General features: G+C 29.6%; 1 protein-coding gene across 1 annotated transcript in view; it reads right to left on the reverse strand.

Moving 5' to 3' along the window:
• LOC142329993 (alpha-2-macroglobulin receptor-associated protein) overlaps positions 1–24,988 on the reverse strand; it is a 41,420-nt gene that overhangs the window by 12,721 nt on the left and 3,711 nt on the right. Inside the window, exons 2-6 of the mRNA XM_075374996.1 lie at positions 19,044–19,185; positions 16,992–17,165; positions 13,737–13,847; positions 4,449–4,548; positions 1,543–1,699 (exon numbers count right to left, since the gene is read on the reverse strand). Coding sequence (XP_075231111.1) covers positions 1,543–1,699; positions 4,449–4,548; positions 13,737–13,847; positions 16,992–17,165; positions 19,044–19,185 — 684 coding nt within the window. The remainder of the gene's footprint in view (positions 1–1,542; positions 1,700–4,448; positions 4,549–13,736; positions 13,848–16,991; positions 17,166–19,043; positions 19,186–24,988) is intronic.

The raw sequence follows: 24,988 nt of genomic DNA on the forward strand, positions 1-24,988 counted from the left end.
CTCTAAAGTCACCCGACCAAAAGTCGCCTTCCTCTTCCCACCGAACCTCACTAATTCCTACTATATCCACGTTTACCCTATCCATTTCCCTTTTTAAATTCTCTAGCCTACCAACCTTTTTTAAGCTTCTAACATTCCACGCTCCGACTCGTAGAATGTTATTTTTTACTTTTCTGGTGACCCCTTCCTTAGTAGTCCCCACCCGGAGATCCGAACGGGGGACTATTTTACCTCCGGAATATTTTACCAAGGAAGGCGCCTCCATTATTGCTTTTGAAAATGCAGAGCCACATTTTCTTGGAAAAAAAAACAGCTGTAGTTTTCCATTGCTTTCAGCTGCGCAGTACTCAGAGGACTGAGTGATGTTGATATGGCCGTTTAAGTCATTGTGACTTACGCCCCTAACAACTACTGAAAGAGCTGCTGCCCTCTTTCAGGAATCATTCCTTAGTCTGGCTCTCAACAGATACCTCTCCGATATGGTTGCACCTTCGGTCCAGCTACTCTGTATCCCTGAGCACTCAAGCCCCCTCACCAACGGCAAGGTCTCATGATTCATAGAGGAGGATAATGAAATAAGTTTTTAAAACAGTCTTACTTTTTAAATGATTTGCTAGTTTATAAAACCTGAAACAAATTTTGTAATTTTTTTGGAATGTTGAAGTGTTAAAGTATATTGGCTAAAAAGCAAAGCAACAAAGAAATTAGCACCATCACAAGAAACCTTTTTAAAAATTTATACAGAATAGCAGTTATGAAAAACAAAGACAATAGAAAAGCCAGAAGGACCATATTATAAATATTTAATATTTTGAAATATGTTAAGAGAGAATTTTGAAAATCAGATGGATTGATAAGAGGATTGTAAAAGAGCATCACTAACAATTTTGTGCTGCAAGATTACTTTTGTTAGGAGTTCAAAGGGGCTTGGATTAAAAAACTTCATAAAAAATTGCAAAACGCTTAGTAATGAGAATAAATAAAATAAAAATGCAATCTCTTATAACCTGTTGATTCAGGTAGAAACATCCTGGTGCCAGTTCAATGAATTAGTCCAAAATGAATTAATAGATCGCCAAAGTTAATTAATAGATAGATCACCAAAGTTAAAAATGCTGGTGCAGTTGACTATATCCTGTTGACATTCTTTGCTACCTAACGGCCATAAACTGATGAAAAAAAAACATAGAAACCAAACTATATGGAAAAATTGAGCAAAATAGTTGAAAAACTACCAGCACTGAAAACATATTGCTGTCCAACTATCACACAATGATGAATTGTAATTCAAAACATCATTTATATCTACAATCATTCAGAATAACAAAATCAGAGAAAATAACCTAATTACATTAGTAGTCCCATTTTTCAGCTATTGTCAAGGATTCTTGAAAGAGATTTTAAGCATACTGGAGCAAATTCAATAATTTTGTATCCTAGACAAACTCTTCAAAAATGCTCTTAAGTTTATATGAATGGAAAAAATGTTCAGTTAGAAGATAATACAAAAAACAATACTAATAAATAAATAATAAATTATACCCTCAATGATTCAAGTTCATCAGGAGTAAAATTTGAGTTAGCTGCTAATTTCCAAAGGCCTTGAACCTTAGGTTCCACAAATTCTTTGTTACTTGGACCGCTCGCAGCCATTCGCAAAAGATGGTCATATCCATCACGAATCTCTCTGTGTTTAGTTCTGGAACAATAGAACCATAACCAATAAACAGTTATCAATGAAAAATAAAATTAAGTAAATTCATGTATTATAAGTCAAATTATAAAATATTAACATATACAGTAAAAAATCTAAAGTTTAGGAATTTCAAACAGCACAATTTTAATATTAAAGAATAAAAAAAATTACATGCAGTCTGCCAGAATAGTAAATGTATATCCATCCTTTTACTGGAATAAACATCTGCACTATATGGTGTTCTTTTTATATTGTGGGTACTGAATTTATTTATCTGATGATTGACTTTGTAGTCAACTCAGTTTTGGTAATTATTAAAATTAATCACAGTGGAACCTTGTTTGTCTGACTCCCATTTGTTCAGATTCCAGTTTATCTAGACTGAATTTTGACTTTAACAGTTCTTTTTTTTCTATTTTAAAACATATTTAGTTGTATGAACTGATGTGTTATACCATAAATATTCTTTTAAATACATACTTAATTTTGAATTGCTATGAGAAATTCAAAATATTAAAAGTAAAACCTAGTGGAGGGTGGTATTCTGATACATACCTACTGTCCGATTTCCCTCCACAGTGAAGGCTGGGCACACTAAACAAGTCAGTAATATGCATAACTTAGCCTCTTCTCAAACATGTCAATTTGTTTATTCCATTCTTCTACCCTGTAAGTTATTCTGAGTACAAGCATTGTAATTATTCACGTGCTGTTGTGTTGTCTATAGTTTGCATTTGAGTTCTATTGTTGTTTCTAATAGAGATTTTCAAATTGATCTCAAAGCATAAGAAGATGGTTTTTTCTATGGTTAAAAAACTGGAAACATTAAAGCTTCAACAGAAAAACAATGAAGAACATTGATGCAAAGTTTGGAATCAGAATTTTAACTGCAGCTGACTGTTAATAAAAAAATTGAAGACTTTTTCTACAAAACGATAAGCACATACATGTTATTATTCTTATGGTTTAGTGTAGAAAGAATAGTGTTATTTTGGTCCAAATACTGCAAAAAGAAGCATTAACTGTAAAAAATACTGTAAAATAAGCATTAACTGTAAAAGTGTAAAAAAGTTGTCAAATGAGAATCTGAATTTTATTGCTAGCTAGGTTGGTTAGAAAAAAGGAAAACCCATTACGGCATATGCCAGTTGAAAGTGACTGGGGAAACATTTTAAAAGTAAATTTGAAAACAAAATTTCATCTGAGAAGCCACTGATCAGGATTATAATATTGATGAAACTGGACTTTTTTACCAGATGCTAACTTACAAAACATTAGCTTTAAATAAATGGGATAATTCTATTGAAATCAAAACAATTAGCCAAAATATTCTTTCTCTTTTTATATAGCATTAAGCTGATGTAATATTGATGTAAATGTTTGGTCTCACTGTAGATCACGGGCATTGGATGTAATGCTTCCAGAAAACAATACTCTCTTTTCTTGTAATGGGAAAAAAGATCCTTATACTTGGTAAAACATTAACTACTCACTAACGCTGGTTGCTTACCAATCCCAAAAATGTGCCTATACGTACAATCTTACTTAAAAAGGTGTTGTTTCTTTTAGGTGCTTTTTGGGCTAGGTGTAAAAAAAATCCAATAGACAACTGGATACCCTTAAAAGCTACTTTGTTAATTTATTATATGTACATCCAGTAGCTGAAGAATTGACTTATGAAGATATTAATGATAAATTTCTAGAACCTTATGTAATGACATTTTCAAGGCTAATGAATCTTGGAATACTAGAAAATATCACGCAGATGTAAAAAAGTAAAATTGCTACTGATTAAGATGACTAAGAAAAAGGGGGGACATGGTGTGATTGAATTATTAAATATGAAAGACATCTCTTTGTATAGTTGCATCTCCTTAAGACCACGTGACTGAATACATTTAATGAAGTTGAGAAAGAAGCTATGAAAAAAGTTGAGAAAAATGTTCATGCTTCCACAGAAGTAATTAACAAAATCCATGCTAGAGAAAATTTTACTAGCAAAAATTAACTAGCATATATAACTATGAAATATTTATTAGCATTGATGGTTGTTTGGAAGAACATATTGATGATATGTTTGGTTACAAATGATGTAGGTTATGGTAGGATAACCCATGGCCAAGTAACTGCTGCTTGTTTGTCAACAGATAACACTGATAATGAAGGTAAATACAATATTGAGGCAGGTGCACAATTGAAAGAGGACCTGAGTCATGCAGAAGCTAGAGCCCAACCTGGACAATGATACCTTATTTGGAATATCAGTCAGAAACCAGACCATCCCAACTAATTAGACTGCTATGACTGTAGACATTTTACAAAATGGACATAAAAAAGTTACTTTATATTTTACTTAAAAATAGTTAGTTTAATTAATGTTTTAAATGCATTTTTATCCAATAAAAGAATTTTTATAAAATCTACGTACTGTTTAATTTAACATTTTCTTATCATTTTTAGGGCAACATTAACCCAGGTGGCCTCTGGTCCCAGTTAATCTGAATAATCAAGGTTCAATTGTAATTGTAAAATTTGTTTATTCAGATGGCTTTCCAAAACATCTTTTTTATAAATATTGAAAATAAAGTAATGAAAACTGCTAGGTGAACTTTGACGGTAACCAAACTATGTACAAACTGATGAGAAGGTTTGTGTATTGATCTAATGCCACTGGCTGGACATTCGAGCAGAAAAATCAATACAAAATTATTCATTTCAACAGATTATCTGTAAAATAAGCTAAAGTCCTTACCTTAACATATTTGCTTTGGCTTCATATTTTTTCTTATCATCTTCACCTTCTTCAGCATACTCAATCGCATTGAATCTATCTAATTCATCATCCACAGAATCTGCAAAAAAGAACATACTTATAACCAATTTGGTGATTAGAGATTAAAATATATTTTTTTTAATATTCTTTAAAACAGAATTTGATTTATTTTATAAAATTACATTTACAGCTATTTAAACAATATAATTTTATTTTTATTTCTGAATTTTCTCCTTTATTTAGACAACATATTATTCAAAAAAAGTATTTTATAAATCATTACATAGATTAGACAATTAATGTTTCTTTAACAACCTATTATAATAAAATAAATAAGAATGACCTACAATAGTTTTAAATACTTTGCATTCACAATATGAATCTACCAATCAAAAAAAGAATGGACAAATTCATGCTACACTATAACCAAACAAATCAATAAAAAGATCACCTGTCTTTTTTTTAGTATCGCAGAACATTCAAATATAATTAAATTACTATTTTTGTTTTTTAAAACTACAAGATATTAATGATCACAATAAACTGTTTTGTTTGTTTCCACTATCGGTAAAACAAACAAAAACATGAGTAAGATGTGTTGTGACAGTTTGTTCCAGCTATGACTGCTTCTCAGTATTGTCAATAGCTAAGCCAATATTTAGGAAAAAGCAGCATTACATGTCATCAATATCAATTTTACAAAATAAAGAATTGTAATAAAAAATTCAAACATACAATAATGCAATAAGTAAAACTGTACAAGAGATACAGTATACAGCGTAATTAAACAATTGGTACAAACAATATGTAAATTACTATATAATGGATGTCTCTCATTTTAAAGCATTTAAAATCTCATAAACTATCTCTAAATAAAATTATGTGTGAATTGTAAATTCTATTTTGTTCAAGTGTGTTAAGTTTATGGAATTTATATATTGTTAATACTGCATTTTCGTGTAACAAAAATGGAGACGTCGTCCTTGGTAAAATATTCTGGAGGTAAAGTAATCCCCCATTCGGATCTCCAGGTGGGGACTACTAAGGAAGGGGTCACCAAAAAATTAAAAAATAACATTCTACGAGTCGGAATAAGGAATGTTAAAAAGGTTAGTAAGTTAGAAAATTTATAGAAGGAAATGGGTAGGTTAAATGTAAATGTAGTAGGAATTAGAGGGGCTTGAGGAAGAGAAGGTAAAGAAGATTTTTGAGGAGGGCATTGCAAGAGGTCTGAGTAAAAGGTAGAAAATATAGAAGAATGGCAGAATGTTAAAAAGGAAATTCTTAAATCAGCAGAAGCAAACTTAGGCAGAACAAAGAGAACTGGTATAAAACCTTGGATATCAGAGGATATATTGCAGCTGATGGATGATCATAGAAAGTATAAGAATGATATTGATGCAGAAGGTAAAAGGAACTATCAACAATTAAGAAATACTACAAACAGGAAGTACAAATTATTGAAAGAAGAGTGGATTAAAGAAAAGTGTTCAGAAGTGGAAAGAGAAATGATCACTGATAAAATAGACAAAAGTTAAGGAGAATTTTGTGGTACATAAATTGAAATCTAATAATGTGTTAAATACAGATGGTACACACATTTATAATAAAAAAAAAAAGGTTGATAGCTGGGTGGAATATATTGAAGAGTTATACAGAGGAAATGAATTAGAAACTGGTGTTATAGAGAAAGAAGAGGGTGAAAAGGAGATATAATACTGAGATTTGAATTTAATAGAGCATTAAAAGATTTGAATGGCAAAGAATCCTGGGATAAACAGGATACCTGCAGAATAACTGCATAGTGCAGGTGAGGAAAGCAATAGATAGATTATACAAACTGGTGTGTAATATTTACAAAAACAGGGAAGTTCCATCAGACTTCAAAACGAATGTTATTGTCATGACACCAAAGAAGGTAAGAGCAGATAAATGTGAAGAATACAGATAAATCAGCTTAACTACTCATACATCAAAAATCTTAACTAGACTTCTGTACAGAAGAATTGAGAGGATGGAAGAAATGTTAGAAGACCAATTTGGATTTTGGAAAAGTATAAAGACAAGGAAACCAATTTTAGTGCTCAGATTAATAGTAGAAGGAAGATTAAAGTATAACAAACCAACCTACATAGTATTTATACATTTCGAAAAGGCATTTGATAACCTAGACTGGAATAAAATATTCAGCATTTTAAAAAATGTAGGTTTCAAGTATAGAGATAAAAGGAAAATTGCTAACATTTACAGGAACCAAACTGCAACAGCAATAATTGAAGAACATATGAAAGAAGCTGTAATAAAAAAGGGAGTCCAACAAGGATGTTCTCTATCCCTTTTTTACTTTTTAATCTTTACATAGAACTAGCAATTAATGATGTTAAAGAACAATTTAGATCTGAAGTAATAGTACAAGGTGAAAAGGAAAGATGCTACGATTTGCTGATGATATAGTAATGCTAGCTGAGAGTAAAAAACATTTAGAAGAAACAATAAATGGTATGGATGAAGTCCTATGCAAGAACTACTGCATGAAAATAAACAAGAACTAAACAAAAGTAATGAAATATAATAAAAATAATGTAGATGGACCACTGAATAAAAGAACAGGAAGAGAAAAGATTATGGAGGTAGGAGAATTTTGTTATTTGGAAAATAGAATTACTAAAGATGGACAAAGCTGGAGCGATATAAAATGCCAATAAGCACAGGCAAAACGAGCTTTCAGTCAGAAATATAATTTGCTTACATCAAAAATTAATTTAAATGTCAGGAAAGCATTTTTGAAAGTATATGTTCAGAGCATAGCTTTATAATTTTTTTTTTTTTGTTTGTGGGCGAAAAACACCTGGGCATTATCATCGCCCGGAATTTTATTAATAAAAGGGTAAAGTAAATCCACAATAACAAAGTTTATAAGGAAGTGAAACTTGGATGATCGGAGTACCTTAGAAGAAAAGATTAGAAGCTTTTGAAATGTGGTGCTATAGGAGAATGTTAAAAATCAGATTGGTGGATAAAGTGACAAACGAGGAGGTATTGCAGCAAACTGATGAAGAAAGAAAAATTTGGAAAAATATAGTTAAAAGAAGAGAGATTTATAGACCACATATTAAGGCATCCTGGAAAAAGTCACTTTGATATTACGACAGGTAGATGGAAAAAATTGTGCAGGCAGGCAATGTTGGGAAAATGTAAAAAAACAAATTGTTAGGGATGGAGGATGTAGGGGTATACTGAAATGAAACTACTAGCACTAGATAGGGAACTTGGAGAGCTGCATCAAGCCAGTCAATGGCTGCACCAAAAAAAAAAAAATAAAACTATATACTGTCACAAATCCTGCCACCTATAACACTACTGAGGAAGAAAAATGCATCATACTTTTGAAAAAGAACTTTTGAGCATGTTATAAATTTTACAGTAGAGCTTTTTTTAATTATAAGATTTTCTTTCATATCATTATTTTTGACGTGACAACGTCTTATAAATCGATGAACGCCGGCAGCATGCACGAAAAAGCATGACTCATTGTACCGTTCCGCCTGAGTCGAGCGTACGAGCAAGAGAGAGGCATGATCGGCCTAACCATTCGGTTTGTGCCGCATCTATCTCTCTTCCACTCGATTTCAAATTAACAATTTATTTCCATTGATTTGATTTCAGTTTATTTCTATAATTAATTATTCATGATTATATTTAAACAAATTATTTAAGTTAAACTTGCAAAAACTATAAATAATATTTAAAAATTGAATATTAATGATTTTAACCCAAATTTTGATTTACTTAACACGAGTTTTAAAAATATTTAGACGTTTTAATGACAAGTTGAACCGCCTAACCGTCGTGCAATGGAATATACTATCATGTCAAGCAGGTTTTGGCGGGCTTTTCAAAAACAGCAATTTCATGAATTTGATTTATGATTTCAATTTCATAGTTTTAAATTGACACTATCAACATTGATTTGATTAAAGTTTATTACTATAACAAATTGTTCATAATTATTTTTGAACAAATCATTTATTTATTTATTTTATTTATTTATTTACAATTTAGAACTTGCAATTCAATTTGAACTTGCAAAAATTATTAATATTAATTATTATTATTAAATGAAATGAAAAATGGAATATTAACGTGTTTCATCAGCTAATTAAACAATCACTTCGATTCAATTTGTTTGTTTAAACAAGTAATTTTTTAAAACATCCAAATCATAGCGCCCATGACATTGTCGGTCTTTGCAAGACGTTGTCACGCTCAAATCTCATGCGAAACGTAGTTCCACACAAACCAATATTTTTTTTTAAAAAAAAGTGGATTATCCATTACAACCACATTTAAAATGTTAAAGTCAAAATTAAGGCTATTTATAAGCACTTAGTAATAAATTATCAATGAAAGAATTTTGTTGTCAAGTTTAACAAAGCAAAAAAAAAATTAAGAAAAGCAAAAAAAATTAAAATATTTTAAAACAGAAGAAAAAGATGGCTGGTTGTTAAGTTTCAAGAACAGTATTAACAAAAGGAGGATACCTTCTAACAAAGTAATTAAAAGGTAAATGTAAAAAATATTCTATCATATACAATTCTTAAGTTTTACATTTTTTTATGAATAATTAGTTTCACAGTATAAGAATAGCTGAAGACTCAGAAACTTGTGTGAGTAGGTGTAAACTCTAAAAATTTAAATAAAAAGCGACTTTCCAGTCCTGAATAATTCTGTCTTTACAGGTTTTACAATTTCCCTTTTAATTAGAGCCCACTTTTGTAATTTTCATCTTAATTATTTATTTTTAAGAAGATTTGTGGCTTAACAAAATACGCAACTCCAATCTAATTAGGCTTCTGGAAATGCTTCTTACTGAAATTGAGAAAGGTTGAAACCATTTTGTTTTTACTCACCAATTGTTCAGATTAATGGAATTTAAATGTTTATCTGTTCCCTTATTACATGCATACCACAAAAGAAATAATATATTTAGAAAAATAAACAGTGAAAATTAATATGTTTTAACATTTACCCATATTTTTTTTTAAATCAATTTCTTCTAACTACCCATAAACTGTAATAACACCTTTAATTCTCATTAATCAAAGGTTTAAACTACATCTTGACATGTCGATTTAAGAATTAGAAGAAAATTGTTACTATCAATCTAACATTTACAATAAATGTTTCAGAACTCTAAAATATTATAATTATGTTGTAACTAGGTTGTTCATAAAAGCAACAAATACTCTATGCAATCTACTTGTTCTTTCTTATAAGAAAGCTGTGTAATTATAGATATGCTATATTTAACTAAAATGGATGAAAAACACAATAAAAATAATTTTAAAGTTATGATGATCTTTAATGGTAATGAAATGTATGTTATTTATTGTGCCTGAAGGCACAATAACATCCATTTCATGTTAACCAATTGCAGGGGATCACGTTTCCACGAATCAGTTATTTGATAGTTGAAGTTGTAAATTATGGTAGGTAGTCATGGTAGGATGAGGCCATACAAATGTGATAGTAGGTTGTGTAAATACACTGAAAAAAATGTCTGCTGAGGCATTTGTATCAGTGGCATCCTGACAAGACACCAAACTGATCCCGTGTTGTGTTATCAAGTTTAGAAGGTCTAAAAGATGACCTCTAGTAAAGCCCATCAGGATTAGGAACAGGGGCGATTGTGTGGTGACCGGGATCATCACAAGGCGAGCGTCTTCCCCTGCAGAGGTCAGGATGTGCCTACAGTCTTCATTCTAATTTTTATTGACTTACTTATCATAGAGGTTCATTTATGTAAATCAAATAATAATCTGATACCTTTGACAATGAAATAACAGTAACTGAATCTATGTATTGCTACATGAATACTTGATATGACAAATGAATAAAATACTAAGTGATGAAGGTTGGCTCAAATAGTTTTAACTCTCTTTCAGTAATCAATAAATGCAGATCATGGTCAGAAATACCAAAAAGAAATCACTACACAATGATAGGTTTTTAGGTAATAAAAATCTCCTTTAATCTTTTTTTTTGGTTGTTGAAAATATCAAAAAATTTTCTTAGATACATTTTGAAATAGTATTCTATTTCACGTCTTCTGAAAAAACCTTTAATGATCTACTTTTACAATTTAGCAAAGACAAAGTCTCTACACAAAAACTGGTTATAATAAAATTTTCTTTTTAAGTAAGTTTTAATCTGATTTCCACTCAATTGCTGTATATAGTATAAACTATAGTAGCAAAACTCCTTATGGACAATGCCATTACTATTGAAAAAACAAATTAGCATAGTTTTGATTTTTGATTTGCTCATTTTTGCTTTTTTTGGTGAGTTTGAAGTGTGCCACTTCTTGCTCTGGCGTTTTGTTTCTGGGTCATACTCAAATATCCAAAATTCATCACCAGTAATAACATTTTTTTTAGAAAATCAGGATCAGTTTCAATTCATCCTAGAATATTGTGGCACACTTCTATCTTGTTTTTCTGTTCAACGGTGAAGTCTTTTGGGACCAATTTTGCACAAACTTTTTTCATGTCCAATTCATTTGTCAAAATTTAATGCACTGTGGTATGGTTCAAATTCAATTGTTATGCAATCAATCTGACATTTAATTGCAGGTCATACTGTATAAAGTCTCTGATTCCCTCAACATTGTCTCACTTTTTTGACGTTAACGATCTTCAAAAGCAAGTATCGTCCACAACTGATTCCCAGCCATCTGAAAATGCTCTAAACCACCTAAAAACTTGGGCTCATGACAGAGCATCATCTCCATATGCCCTTTTCAATTTTAAAAAAGTTTCAGTAGCATTCTCATCGAGTTTAACACAAAACTTGATTGCACAACGTTGCTCATAATTAGTATCACTCATTTTTGCAATGCACAACAAAAACTCATTTCACAAAATGTTTGTTTACATCTCGCATGGCAACAATAGACAAAAAATATTAATATCTAATATAAATCAGCTGTTCATGCAACCATATTTTTATTAGTAACTTTACGGTGTTGCCACTTTGACTGCCAAAAAACTAGTCTTATTACTTTATTTACAGACCTCGTATGTAGCAGATTTATTTGTATCAATAGTTATTAGTTGACAACAATAGTCATCATACTCACAATTTTACAATTATCAAAAGAATTTACAAACGTTTCGCATTCTATGATTTACAGAATTTTAAGACTATTTAGGTTACAAAAAATACCCAGATAGTAATACCCACCTAGGGCAGGCATGGCATTTTCATAAACTACAAAATTTTATTGGGCTAAATGACCAAAGCAGTCAATGCCCGTAATCTCATTAAAAAAATAAATAAACAGCAATGTTTGCAGTAGTAGCATTATCATCTCTTGAGATCCAAGAAGTATAAGGAAGAACATTCAGAAAGGAAATTATTATTGGCCATTTCAGGACATCCAAAGGATGCTTACCGAGATCCTTGATTGTGGAAGTACTGTAGATGCCAATACATATAGTGGAATTCTGATTATATTGTGAAAGACTTTGATGTTCTAATCAGAGCAAAAGACATGGAAAACTGTCAATCGGATTTTGTTTTTTCACAACTGACAACAACAAAAATGGTTGAACTATTTAAACAACTTCTATGGGATATTTTTTAACATTCCTTGCACTATATTCCTGACCTGGCACCTAATGATAATTATCATATTCTCAATTTAAAAAAAAAATGGCTTGCATGATAGAGGTTTTAAAACAATGAGGAACTGAAAAACAAGGTAATTAACTGGTTTAAACCACTGAAAAGAAATTTCCCTTAAGACAGAATAATAATGCTAGTAAAACAATATGAAAAATATGTTTCAGTGAATGGTGACCAGTCAAAAAATAATAATGTATATGCTAGTTTATTGTATTGTAATAAATTTTTTCTATTTCACTCACTTTTGTTTCTATAAGAAAATAACAATAACTTAAAAAAATAAGTCACAATGAACAAAAATTGAAGATTCAGTACAAAAGTTATGATGTTATTGCAATGTCTGGAATGTGATAAAATTATGACATCACTGATTCAAGTACAAAAGTTATGATGTTATTGCAATGTCTGGATTGCAATAACATTATGACATCACTGCATAATTTTATCACATTCCAGCTTGATGCGGACTAAATGTAAAAATGTTTTATTGGCAAGATGGTGGCTCTATCCCCACCCATTTCTACGCTAGGCACAAACGTAAGTTACTTTCTGGACCGCCCTCGTATTCATATTTTAAAAATTATTCATATTTAAAAATTTTAATTCACTAGCAATGCTTATTTGTCATGTGTACAGAATTATGTTATTCAGTAAAAATAATATTACAGTAACAGTCACAATTTTGATGGAAGACAAAATTTGTCAAATTTTGATAAAAATTAGGTCATAGTAAATATAAATTGGAACATCATAATTATTTAATTAATTATTTTAATTTTTATAATTTACAGTAAGTAGACTGTTAAGTAATAGTAAAAGTTATTTCTTTATGTAATATCATGCTTAGAAATTCTTTAATTGTGATAAAGTAAAGTAATGAAAATTAACATTTAAAATGAAAAAGAATAAGATTATTAAGACAATAGCACTTTTATTATAAAAATAAACAAATCAGATTGTTTAAAACACCTTTAGCAATATTATGCATATGTATGTATTTTTGAACATGAATAAATCTTTTTAATAAAAAATACAGTAAAATAACCGGAATTTGGACAGATTCAATTGAATTTTTGTTTTTTGGGGATTCAGGTGTAAATGAAACTTGATGGTAATGTTCAATATTTTTTGCTTTAACATGTCCAGTTTTTGTTGTACAATAATGAGATCAGAACAGAGCTAAAGGTATTTTTAAAAGCTTTGGAAAACCTATCTTGACATTTTTTGATAAAATCTTCACTTTGGATATTCACACAATAATTTTACTCTCTTTCCTCTCCCTAAACTAATGAAACTATTAATCTTCCTATGGACTTATTGATTGCTAAAAGAATAAGTAGATATTAAAAATTGCACCAACTTTCTCTTCTTCTTTTTCCTTTTTATTAAAAGTCACAGGCTGTTTTCGCTAGAATAATATGTGTAACTATTTAGAAGTAAGAGTAACTAACTGGTAAGACACTTACTAAAAAAGAAAACTACTAGATTGAGTTACAATAAACTCAGTCTAGTAGTTTCTTTAATATAAAATAATATAATATGTTAAAAAGTTTGATAAATTAATGAGGAAAAAATTCTTACTCATATGAGCATCTCTTGTCTTGTCTTCAGCTTCTTCTAATAATGAATAATACTGATCTATTTTTTCTTGATGGTGAGTGAATTCCTCCTTCAGAGCCATCAATTCCTCAGCTGTTTACAAAAGTTTCATGTTAATATAAAAGAGATAGCTTTCTAAGTAGAGCTATAATAAGATACAGCTCCCTAAGCAGATAAACATATTTATTTACAGCATACAATTTTACGTTTAAAAAAATGCAGATTGATAGATAAGAGTTAAATCATTCCCATCTATAATCATCTATAAATTCTGATGATAGAATTATGATTTAGGCTAAGTGTTTTGCATCGCTAACTGCAATGAATAGCTTGAAAAATACTTTTTTTACAAAAACCATTTTTGGTGTTAAAAAATATTCAAATAAAACCACTCTAAAGAACAATAAAAATGAAATTTCATCACAGTAAATTGTAAAATGTTTTCAAAAGCATTAATTTCACTCTTAACCATAAAAAAATTATATCATTCACTCTATAGCCATAAACCATTTTAGATGAAACTTAAAGAAACATAAAAACATTTAAACCATTTAGAAAAATAAACAATTTAAAGATGAAAGTTTATTTAATTTCATGTCTATATCTCTTTTCTTGGTGACATAAAAATATCTGCATATGTGTTTATATACATATTTTTTTCAATTTTGTAAATGAATTCAGGGGTAGGGATTGCACTGATATGAACTGAAACAAAAATAATTTATAATTGAGAATATAAATGAAAATATATTCATAATGTAATTAGAAATTATGAAATAATTACATTGTAGTTTTGTAATGCAAAATGTTTAATGTATTTGTGTTATTGTACAGATATATGAAGGAAACACTTTTGAAATTATATTTTTGTTAATCTTTGTTCTGATACATTCTTCTTATATGATGCGTGATTTTTGCAAATAAAGAAAAAGTAGTTTATCAATATATTTAAATTAAAAGAAAAAAGTTAAGAAAATAAAAAGGAAGAAACTGTTACAAAAAAAGAATAAAAAGATTAAGAGAAGAGGATAAATATAAAGAGAGAGAAAATTTGAAAACTAGAGAACATGAACGTGTACACAAATTAAGATCAGAAGAAATATATCAAACCAAAGAGCGACTAAATGAATGGCAACAAATAAACGAAATGATGATCATGAACTCCAACATAGGGAGAATACTGTCTGACAATATCAGAGGTGTAATGAACTAAAAGATAAGTATTTTTTGCAATTTATCAAAGATTGGGCATGTATGCCTCAATGTGTATATTGTTCTTGTGAGGGTCTATTTTTCAGTCACTTATAGTTAACTTTAATTTTAATGTACGTAAAATTAAACAGTTAAAGAAATAAAACTCAAAAATGATTAGCCATAGGATGTTGAAATTTTGGATTTAGGACTGTTGTAACATCTAGTTGTACACCTCCACTTTCTAAAAAATTTAGATTTTGGACTTTTTCTTAACTCAGTAATAAGCTTTCACTGACATATCATAAGCTTTCACTGACATATCATAAGCTTTGCAACAATATATCATAACTGATACCTATTTTCATTGCTTACATAGTTATAACCAAATAAAATTTTAATTAATGAAATATTTGGATCTTACAAGGGGAAGGCACATCGGATCAAATCCAACTACATAAACACATATTTTTTTTTTTTTTTTTTAATTTAAATATATTGATTTATTAATAATTATTAACCTCCGATTGTAAAAGAATTTTTACAATAAATAATAATTCAATAATAACAATTAAAAAAGTATGAAAAAAAAATCATAAGTTATTAGTGAAATAAAATTTTTTGTACTTTTCATTTTAATTCAAAATTTTTTACGATGGTTAATAATTATTATTAATAAATCAATATACTAAAATATTAAAAAAAAAAAAAGCTAAAAAAATATATGTACATGAAGTTGGATTTGAACCAATGTGTACAGATCTGAGACATTCTCACTTACACCAGATAACTATATATTAATTTTGTTTCATGTCGCTTAAGTAGTTACTAATATAAAATTCTGATACGGAGATCACAAAAAAACGTGGTGCAATGTGGTGTCCACCACAATGCAATTGTATAACTCTCCACTTTATTAAAGAATTGGAGGACTGTATCTCACTTTCAAATGAAATAAGTTTAAATGAAGTGCAGCAAAAAATGTGTATATGTAATTTAATAGGTGTACAAGGAAGTCATGTAGTGCCTATATCAGATTTTTTTATTTCTAATTTTGTGAAAATTTCTTACATTTTTATACTTCTAAATCAAACTCATTTACCTTCCACAAAAATTAGAATTTAACTTAGAAACTTTGCAGACATTTTTCAAAAAGGTTTATAAATACTTTTTTTTCAATTTTTGGATAAGAGGTGCAAAAACAATAAAGGCTAAAATACATCCCTGAACATTCAGATTTCTACTGAAAATAAACAATATTTAGGAAAAATTGAAATGCTGACTGTAATGTCAGATTTTCAAACTGGTTTTTAAAAAAAATCATACTTTCAAATGGCATAAAATTAAAATGCGATACATCTGACCTTTTACGTATAAAAATAAAAGTTAAAGTCAAAATTTTGTTAGTTTACATTTTTAACCACATAAAAAGCAGCTAAAAAAGTTAAAAACACATTTAAATTTTGTAGACACGTTTCCAAAATAATTATAGATACACTTAATTTTTTTATAATTCTCTGATGAATGGTGGCCAAGTGCAGGAGATTGTAAAAAGCAATATTCTTTAGGTTTATCAAGGGTTTGTTTTTCTTTGTTCAAAGATTGAAATGTTTATGATTTATGGAATAAGGTCACAATATACTATGTTTCAAGTCACTTGCTCTCTCACTCATGCAAGCACGTATATGTTCACAAACACACACACACACATGCATAGACACACACGCATATGCATATATATATATATATATATATATATATATGCATGCACGCACATAAGTCTTAAAAATGAACACACCAATGCTTCAAAACTTGATATCATTCAATAACAGGTTAAAGGACACATATTTTGTAATGGTAATCAATAGAACTAAAGTACTTATTTAACTTGTTTGACTTGTTTATTTAACTCAAACAAGTTAAATTCATATTCTCTGTATTCAAAAATATTTCATCGTTTTTATGGATTTCATAACCACATGTAATCTTTTACACTGTTTTTTTTCAAGATCTGAAAAGCTGATTTTAATAACTTTCCGTAATTACCAGTGAATCCAGAAGCTTCTGCCTTCTCCCAGAGTTTATTCAGCTTCTTATCTTTAAACAAACTCTTATTTAAGAACTTATTAGAGGGACCACTAAGGGGCTTGTGTGCTTTGTATTTTGAAGGATCATTGACTTCTTCAAAATGTTCAAGTAAACCATAGGTACTCATTATTCCTAGAAAAAAAATAATAATACACATATATGTTAACACCAACATATAAGAATTAAATTTTATTACAAACTTACAGAATAATCAAACAATTGAAAAAAATTTCATTGATCAGCATGATAAAATATGGTAACACATTTTTAAACAGCTGCACCTGAAAGGTAAAACATCATAAAAGAACCACTTCTATGTTTTTCATGAAGGAATTTTCAGTTTTTTTTTTTACTATACTTATTTCTGCCATAATATATTTTGTAAAATCTGTTTTACTGATAATAGATCACGTAGGTCCAAATTAAAATGTGGATAGAATATAAGATAAAAACTGTAATTCTGAAATTATAAAAAGGGACATGTTTTGAATTGTTTATATGAAAACTACTTCCTTTACAATTTGTTTGATTTTGAGACTATCTTCTTAATAACAGTATAAAATTGAGAAACATTTTAATTTTATTCTTGATTTCTTTTTCTGTAAATCTAGGGCAAATTTTTGTAGTTAAAGTTTTAAAGAGTAAAACATAAAAAATAAGTTTATCAAAAACAAACATAAATTAAGTACTTAAGAGTATACTGAGAAAGGTTATGCTGTAAAAGACTAACGGACTATCTCAGATAATAACCTTTTAAGTCTATAAGATTTCATATCTTTATGTCTCAGATAAGACAAAGATGGATTAAAATTTGAAGAATGTCATATTTCAAATGTAATGTGCAATCATTGACAGATACACTGGAAATGGAATGGTGGGTATGGAAGGAAACCTGTGTTGGTAACTTTGTGATAGAAACTTCCCCTTGTCATAGTGTTTCATCCTTTTCTTTAAGAAAATAGCAGCTGTATTCAAAAATGAGAAATTTTATAAAAGTTTGAAAACACATTTGGCATAACTGCATTACAAATATGAAATGAAAAAACTGAGAAAAAACAGAGCTCATTTCATCTGATCAGTAAACTTCTCTCAGACTTACACTGATAGTGTGATTTACTCCACATTCAGTACTGAATCATCATCAGGTCTTTTTCACTTACTGTTTTGAAAGGATGGTTATTATAATTTTTTTCACACTTTTCAATTTTTTAACAATTCTAAAACTCAATAACTAGAAATTTTACTGTATAACACATTTATATCACCCCTCTTATATTAATATAAGAGGGATAATATATGTATATATGTAAATGTTAACATTTACATTAACTCATCTTTAAAGAGCTTTAGATTTTAAAAGTAATGTTAGTAGAGTAATACAATATACACTAAACTCTACATATAGGGTCAGAAATAGTTCAGTTATAAGGGAGAAAATTTAGAGTTGCATGGAGTAGTTAAGTGAGATATAAAAATGAACTTTGTGGTACAGTTTTTCATCATATAAGTAATGAAAACATTAAAACTGGAAATGTTTTTTAGTAAGTAATGAGCCTATCTCTGAGATCAAGTGGTAGCAACTCAATCTTTCACCCAGGTTTGAATCTCCGATCAGGCATGATATGTTTTGTATACTACAAAAAATGTATACTCCTTTTTATATGTCCACATTTATGCTTTAAAGCTTGAATACATTTTTAGTAAACCAAAAGTTCTATTTTTCTAAATATGAACAAAAAATAAATTCATTATGTATGTAATTATTGCTATAAAAAATACACTTTAAAGATTTATACTAATAATTGTGTTATATGCTGCTGTCAATATGTTTTTAATTTTTTTCTTGCTTATTTGTAATTAGGAGCATCTGAAGTAAAAAAAAAAAATAATAGAGAATATTTTTAAAAAAACATTTTAAATAAAGATAAATAAACATGTTTGTACTAAGTACAAGAAATAATCTCAATAACTCACCTATAAGTTTTACAAGAAATAATCTCAATAACTCACCTATAAGTTTTTTACGAAGTTCTGCTTCCTGAAGACCTTCCTTATCTTTTCCTTCAGTTTTTATTTTTTTCCATGTCAGTTCTTCCTTATCATGAATTTTCAGTTCAGAAAAAAGAGACTTTAATTTTGGTTCAGTTAATCTCTGAAATAATAAAAGAAAATACTCTTACTAATTTCCAACTAATGCATATCATGAAAGAGGGAAAAAACTATTTTTAAAAATTTCATTATTGAAATGATTTTTACTTAATTTGTTTTAACCACTTCAAGTCATTTCATTTATCTTTCCCATTAGATAGCATTAAAAACTCATTGTTTTATGAAACATTCCAAGATTTCACCATGAGATTTTCTTGAATACCACTCTGACCTTTGTTGTTAAATTCCAAGATCATTCTAAAAAAAAAAAAAAACTCTTTTCATCACCTATTATAATCACATTTGAAAACCCTTATATCTAACCTAATAATAACCATTACTAACTTCAACAGTAATATCTACTAAAGATTAACTATCGCACCAAATCTCTGTATCTTAATGCACCCTGCACACAACCCACTCTAAATATGTCCAACACTTCGTGTTCAGATATTTGCTCCTGAAGTCCTTTCTAACTAACACTCAATAGGTGAGTGTCCCGGTCTATACTACAGCTCTATTAAAATCCCTTAGGCTTAAAATAGTACAATATATTTTCTTTTACTTCTGTAATTTAAATACATCCTCATTTCCTCATCTTTTTCAATGTCACGAGCATGGAATGAAATTGCACCCTCTTAGCAATGTTCAACCAACATTTAATTTTATTTATACCCATTATCATTCCAATTATCTTTTCATGTTAGAAAGTCTATCCAATCAACAGACTCAACATGATACAAACCATAACAATTCTTTACACCACCTTCACTTCTTCCTCATGAACAAACAGGTAATCCTTGGCAGAAACCTACATTCAGGAAGGATGGGTATTGTTAAAATATAATAAAAATTCATACCCAACCTAAACCACCACTTGGCAGTTTCTCCAAAAATAATATATCATTTGGTATGTTTCTCAGCAAACTCTACAACTTTTTAATAAGAATTCTTTGAAAATTCTCACTTCTCTTTCTCAAAAAACTGCCATTTGCAAATATGGGCACTTCATTATATATAATCAAATTTTACTACACACTATTATACCATTTTTTAAAGTGGTAACTTTATTGTTTTCCTCTCTAAAAGTACTAAAACATCTAAGAAATACCAATTAGGTCTTAGATTTCATGAAGGGAAAATCCTGAATTCTACTTCACCATGGTTGAGAGGGGGCAACAATTGTATACATTAACGTTGGTTGGTATATACAAACAGCTAACAAATAAAGGAACCTAACAGCTCCCAGGATAAGGAGCTCTGTCCCTACAAGTGCCACAGCCTTTTCAGAGGGCAAGGAGCGGTAGTAGGAGTTTGGGACACTCTACTGCCCTGGGGGTAAGAAATCACCCCCAAAGATGAAAGAAACTTCTGTAGGATGTTCAGATCATTAGGATTTAGGATACAGAAGGTAATGAAATACCACAGTACTACTTTTTCCTAGTCAGGCACCATGATGATGTATAATATTCTGGAGCTAAAATGACTTCCCATTTTGATCTCCAACAGAAGCAGCAGACGGAATGTCATAGAAAAGATAAAGCAGTGAGAATAGGTACATTGAATGTGCAAACATTATTGTCATCAGATAAGCTGTAAAACTTGGAGATAAAAAGAAATATTATAAAGATAAGTGAGCTTAGATGGGAGGGAAGAGGAAAGCTGAGAAGTGGAGAAGTTACCTCATATTACATAGGAATTAAAAGAGGAAAAACAGAAAAGGAAGTAAAAAACAGTGTAGCAAGAAGAGTACAAAAATTAATTTATCTGGATAATAGAGTAATGGCTTTAAGGATTGGAATGCTGCCAAAAAATCAAGAATAGTTCACAGTTGTACATGCCAACATCAGAGTATAAGATTGAAGTTACTGAAAAGGTGTACAATAACATTCAGTAGTTATTAGAAAACTAGCAGGATTGATGTGTAAAGTAATTTTAGGAGACTGGAACGCAGTGGTGGGAGAAGGTGAAGATGGAAAGACAGTGGGCAAGTTTAGACTGAGAACACAAAATGAAAGAGGAGACAGACAATTTCAATTTTCTCAAGAGAAGGATTTGTTCATTATGAATACATTTTATTAAGAATCATAAATGAAGAAGATATACTTGAACAAGACCAACAGATTGATCTTGCTTAAATCATTTTTTTGTTGAAAATGGATACAATAATGTTCTTAAAGGAAATGGGCTTCTAGGAGTAGACATAGGATATGATCATATTCTGTTAATGATAGAAATGAAAATAAGATTAACACGTTTGCTGTGCCGAATAAAATAGGGAACACTTAACCATCTTGCTGTACAAGCAATATGATGCCATATAGTACAGCAATTACCCACTATGCGTTATGACACATATTGGCCCGTCCTGAGGTTCTGTACTGTGCATGTAGTTTTTATACATATTTACTCTATATGCTGAACTGTTTGACCTTGGATTTTCATTCGGTATACATTTGTGCCATACCGCATATCACATTGTTTTTTAATCTGTTTCTGACAATTTTATTTCCTTTTCATATATTTTTATCACATGTTATTCAATAAATTATTCAATAAAACATTCATAATATTACTTAATCTTATAAATGCTGGTTTTTATTTATAAATTAAATTAATTATATTACATCATGTAATCCATTACTCACTGTTTGGATTTGTCAACTTATTATTTGTAAATGAAATATATGTTAAAATATTTTTGCTTAAAAAAAAATCCATTCAAATGCATATTTTAATAATATAAACATTAGATGAACATAAAGTTTATTTCTAGATAACTGGGTCTGAATCACTTCTCATAAAATGTTTATACACTTACTTGTAAACATCATCCAAATTAATAGATTGATTTATTTTTTACTTTATTACAAATAGACGCTAAATAAGAATATGTATAAAAGAACCGTTTCAACTAGTGTTAGTGCAATGTTTTCTGAGAGATATTTTAGACTATAAAATTGTCTTAAAAAATATTTTTAGTTAAAGAAAAAAAAAAATATTCATTACATGTGGCACACTATGTGCAGTAACACACAGTCATCAAGTACAATGAGGCCCATACAGATAAGAGTTAATTTAAATAACTTACCGTTCTGCACTGTATTGGAATTATGCAAATGAAAACAAGCACACAGCAACTCTCTATTACGGCACATATATGTACCATATCACAGCAAACATGTTAAAAAGAATTCAAACTGAAATGAAGGTGAAGATATGGAATATAAAGGGGCTAGAGGGCATGGGGAGAGTAAAAGTAGGTGAAATGCTGGCAAAGGCAATTACTCAAGGAAAAGGGAAAATGAATCAGCAGAGGAAATGTGGTCAAAGATAAAGTCATCTAGAAAGAAGCTGCAGAGAAAGGAATTGGTTTCTATGAAGGCACCCAAAGAAACCTTGGGTAACACAAGAAATGTTACAAAATATGGAAGAAAGAAGATAATAAAAAAATAAAGACGAAGAAGACAACAGAGCAATCTATCAAATATTGAATAACAAATTAAAGAGAGGAACACATAAAGCTATTGAAAGGTGGCTAAAAAAAGAATGTAGACATATAAGATTTATAAAAGAAAAGGAAGTATGACATGTATAATAAGGTGAAAAATTCCACATGCGATAGAAGTAATCCTACTTATAAAATGGGAGAAATTGAAAAGAAAGATGGTAAAAGCATTCATAAAGAAGATAAGATAAAGAAATGATGGGAAGAGTATATAGAGGGACCTGTATTTAGGAAGAAGGAAATGTGAAACATGGGGAGCTGAGCTGGAATACAAAGTTATAGAAGATGAGAAAGATTCACCAATTTTGAGCTATTAAAGCTCATGCTTTTAAAAACATGAAAACAAGCTATTAAAAACATGAACAGGAAAACAACAGGAGTATATGAACTTTCAATAGAACTCTTTAAATGCTTAGAAGATGACGGAGTAAAATCTCAATGTGAAATATAATTTATGATACTGGAGAAAGGCCAGAAGATTTTGTTAAAACAATAATTATACTGATACCTAAAACATTTGCAACCAAAAACTGTGAAGAACATAGAACTACCAGCTTAATATCACATGTTGCAAAAATAATGCTAGAGTGATGAACAGAAGGTTAATTACAAAAATGGAAAAGAGTGCTGGGGAATAACAGTTTCAGCAAAAGGAAAGGAAGAGCGAAGCTGTAATATTGATCAGAATAATTGAAGAGAGAAGTTTTGAAAGAGGAAGAGGATTGAGTTTTTGTTTTGTAGGTATGGAAAAGGCATTTAACAGAGTACAGTGGGAGAAGTTATTTGAGATTCTTAAAGAAAAGAGAGTTGACTGGAAGGATAGGAAACTGATCAGAGAATTGTATATGAAGCAAAAAGCAGCTATGAAAATAAACGAAATCTCACAAATTGGTTAGAATTAGGCAGAGGAGTGAAACAAAGCTGATGTTTATCACAAACACTGTTCACCCTTTATGTCGAGGAACTGTTGAAAGAAATATTGGATAGTCAAAAAGGAGTAAGCATAGGTAGAAGAAAAATAAATTGTGTTAGATTTCTGATGATCTGCTAATTGTAGCTACAGACACTCAGACACTACAAGGAATGATAAATGCATGGAAATAGGGATAAGGAATAAATTAAAGAAAATAAAAATTATGAAGGTGAATGAGAGGGAAAATAAGGGTAATATAACAGCACAAGGAAAAAAACTGAATAAGTAAAAAGATACAGATATCTTGGGTCAGTACCAACTGAAGACTGGAAAAGTAAAGAAGAAATTAAGATGAGAATTGTAATGGCAAAGAAAGCCTTTCTTAGAAAAAACCTTACTCTGCAGCAACATGAATCTGAATACGAGGAAGAGACTGGTAAAATGCTATGTTTGGAGTTACTTTTGTATAGTAGTGAAATATAGACACTGGGGAAAAAAGAAAATAAGATCGAGGCTTTTCAGGCATGGGTCTGGAGTAGGATGGAAAATATAAAATGGACGAACAGAATAAATAACGTAGAAATATTAATAAGAATTAATGATGGAACAATATTGACAACTATCAGAAGGAGGAAAGGAACTGGGAAAGGAATTAGAGAAAAAGGAATAATAAATACAGTTCTTAAAAGCTCCATTGAAGGTGAAAAAAGAAGAGGAAGGAAGAGGCTGAAGTTAATAAATTACATAAATGATAGTGATGGTTATGATAAGATGAAAAGAAAAAAAAACATGGGACAGAAACAGATTGAGACAACAGAGGTGCCAGGGACCTGCCAACAGGCAGACCACCACCACATGATGATGAACCTTATATTTGAAATGCATGCTAAGTTACAATGTGAAAGTGAATGTTACATCTAAATATTTGAATCCATTTACAACTTTTATTATTTCACCCTCATAGTTCTATTTTTCATTTTACTCAACTTTCCTTTTGTTCTAAATGCCATAATTTTTTATTTTGGCACATTTAATATTACATTCCAATTAGTGCAATAAATATTCTTTGCAATAATAATATTATCTACAACAATCACCACATCATCTGCATACAAAAGCATTGATCTGAAGATCCTCAAATATTAGACCCACTCCTAAATAATTACAATATAATTAAGGCGATAATACACACCTTTGTTTAATGCCAGGTACAAAACAGCAGGTTAATCCTGCTGCTTGGCCACAAAATTAGTATTTTTATACAACACTTACTCTATTCACAAATTTATTTACAGCCCCAAATTTAAAAAAAAAGAAGTGAATCCCTATTTAATATGTCAAAAGCTAGCTAGAAATCTACGAAAAAACAGTAGGTTTTCCTTTTGT

This window comes from Lycorma delicatula, chromosome 1, assembly GCF_047948215.1.
Source record: "Lycorma delicatula isolate Av1 chromosome 1, ASM4794821v1, whole genome shotgun sequence".
In the NCBI taxonomy this organism is placed as follows: domain Eukaryota; kingdom Metazoa; phylum Arthropoda; class Insecta; order Hemiptera; family Fulgoridae; genus Lycorma; species Lycorma delicatula.